Source organism: Eurypyga helias, unplaced genomic scaffold (genome assembly GCF_000690775.1).
Source record: "Eurypyga helias isolate BGI_N326 unplaced genomic scaffold, ASM69077v1 scaffold4174, whole genome shotgun sequence".
NCBI lineage: Eukaryota > Metazoa > Chordata > Aves > Eurypygiformes > Eurypygidae > Eurypyga > Eurypyga helias.
In genome coordinates, this window is record NW_010244166.1 from 14,381 (window position 1) to 16,545 (window position 2,165).

The 2,165-nt window shown below is 43.7% G+C and overlaps 1 protein-coding gene across 1 annotated transcript in view; it reads right to left on the reverse strand.

Annotated features, from left to right (window-relative positions):
• The window catches only part of IDNK (idnK, gluconokinase homolog (E. coli)), a 5,096-nt gene extending 3,012 nt beyond the window's left edge, over positions 1–2,084 (reverse strand). Inside the window, exons 1-2 of the mRNA XM_010149642.1 lie at positions 2,004–2,084; positions 479–522 (exon numbers count right to left, since the gene is read on the reverse strand). Coding sequence (XP_010147944.1) covers positions 479–522; positions 2,004–2,033 — 74 coding nt within the window. The 5' untranslated portion in view covers positions 2,034–2,084. The remainder of the gene's footprint in view (positions 1–478; positions 523–2,003) is intronic.
• Between the last annotated feature and the right edge of the window lie 81 nt (positions 2,085–2,165).

Here is a 2,165-nt window from a genome sequence, read left to right on the forward strand (position 1 = left end):
CTCAGCCTGTCCCCATAGCAGAGGTGCTCCAGCCCTCTGAGCATCTTCGTGGCCTCCTCTGGACTCACTCCAACCAGTTGATACCCTTCTGATGTTGGGGGGTCCACAGCTGGATGCAGTACTGCAGGTGGGGTCTCACAAGAGCAGACTAGAGGGGGAGAATCATCTCCCGTGACCTCCTGGCCACACTTCTCCTGATTCAGCCCAGAACACGATCCTTCAAATATTTTTTACATAGACAGTACAAAACCACCTATCGTTGGCAACAATTTTCCCAACACCATTATTAAGGGATTATCTCATCCTCATCAATTATTATGACATCTCAGATGAGTGAAAATAGAATGGCTTTACTACCTGTGGAATGTTTTTTACACTTACATTGCTGCTTTGCAATGCAATAGGGGAAAATACTTTTGGGTTCGGGTTTTTTTTTTTGTCGTCAGCACAAACTCCTTAAAGCCAGATGTTCTCTTACCTCCTTAGTATGTCATGCAATGCACAAAGCCAGGGAATCCTGTCCTAGAAAGAAAACAAGTGAGTTCAAAATTGATCTGAAACAATTGCTTCTAACATCTAGAGGATTTGACTACAGATGAAAGTTGGCATTAAACTGTACAGCAAGTTGAGTTTTAACTCTCTTTCTTACTAGTGTAGATTTCCTGCCATTGCCTGAAGACTAACAGGGAGTGCTGGGCATATTATCAGTTAGATGTTTTTAGTGGAATAGTACTTTTTTTATTACAAATACCTACAAGCATCTGATGGAAGTAATACGTATTGACGTATCTGATGCACCTTGTAAACCTGTGAAGGACAGTCAACGTCTGTCTTGCTTCTGTTACACAGTTCAAATGTACAGCCTGAACTGTTATTTCTTCTTCCTTGTGTCTTGGCATACACACACAATGCTTTGGTTCAAAGTTGAGGTTTTCGGGAAGAGAGAGATATAAATTTAGGTTAATGGCAATAACTTAATTAAGTAATTTTTATGCCAGTAACAATCCCAAATAAATGTAATCATAGCCACAATTTTGCAAGACCTTTGCTCAGTACTTAGGCAAACGCATGTGAATGATTGATCAGCTTGTCATTATAATATAATTTTAAATCCCCAGTTCCCACAAACTTTTCTCATACGTGTTGGGCACTAAACAATGGCTCCCATTTAATCTTTCAGTGCTGTTACTGCTAGGTGACCTCAACAAATTATAACTTCCCATGGGCCTTTAAGGACGCCCTCGGAATTTCGCACCTCTGGTGATTCAGAAGACGTGCTTCCCTCTTGCTGGGCACCCGACACAAATGGTTCAATTACGCAATGCTGCTTTAGACAACATACTGGCTTATACACACTTCCAACCACTAGCAAAAGATTCAAGTTTTTGACAAGAATCTAGACTATTCAGAATTCACTTGTAGAAAGTGCTTTGGAGAACTCCCCAGTTTAGCTTTATGTTTGTAGAGTTTTCACAGAAAAAAATTCAAGAGGTGTCATCTTGTAACCTTTCCAATTTACCCAAGCCTCTGAATTCGGAGGTACTGTACTGCTAAACTTAGTCGGTTTTATCTGTTTAAGCTGAAGAACAGGCTGACGGGAAGGAAGCACCTTTTAAGTAGGAGCGGATAAACCAGAAGACTGTGGAGTAACTGCTGCAGTAACCGAAGGTGATGAAATGTACTTCAGTGGAGACATCTGCCCGTCTGTATTTCACTCCAAAGCGGCGGCATGCGATCTAAAGCCGCGGGGGGAGAGATTTCTGACAGATGCTGAATGGGCATCAAACCCCTCGTGAGCCACCAAGCACGCTTTGTTTGGTAAAACTGTGGGGTTTTTTAAATGCAGAATCCTTTGCTGCCCGAAAAGCATCCCTCTCTTCCCAGCCGCAGACCCACACCTTCAGCCTGTGCTGTCACCCTCGTCTACCACCGTGTGAGAGAGGTTACGGAGACGCATGCACCGGCGACCCACCGACTGTTCTGTCACGGTTTACACGAGGTACCTCATCGTTCAGCGGTGTTCCCTCAGCCATCTTCCTTTTATTCTCTGGAGGATGATAATCGTCTGCGTCGTAGAATTTCCATCCCAGCTAAGGAAAAAAAAAAAGCACAAGCCCGGAGTAAAATTTCGGGTCGTTCAGCGAGGGTTGCGGCGCCAGCTCGGC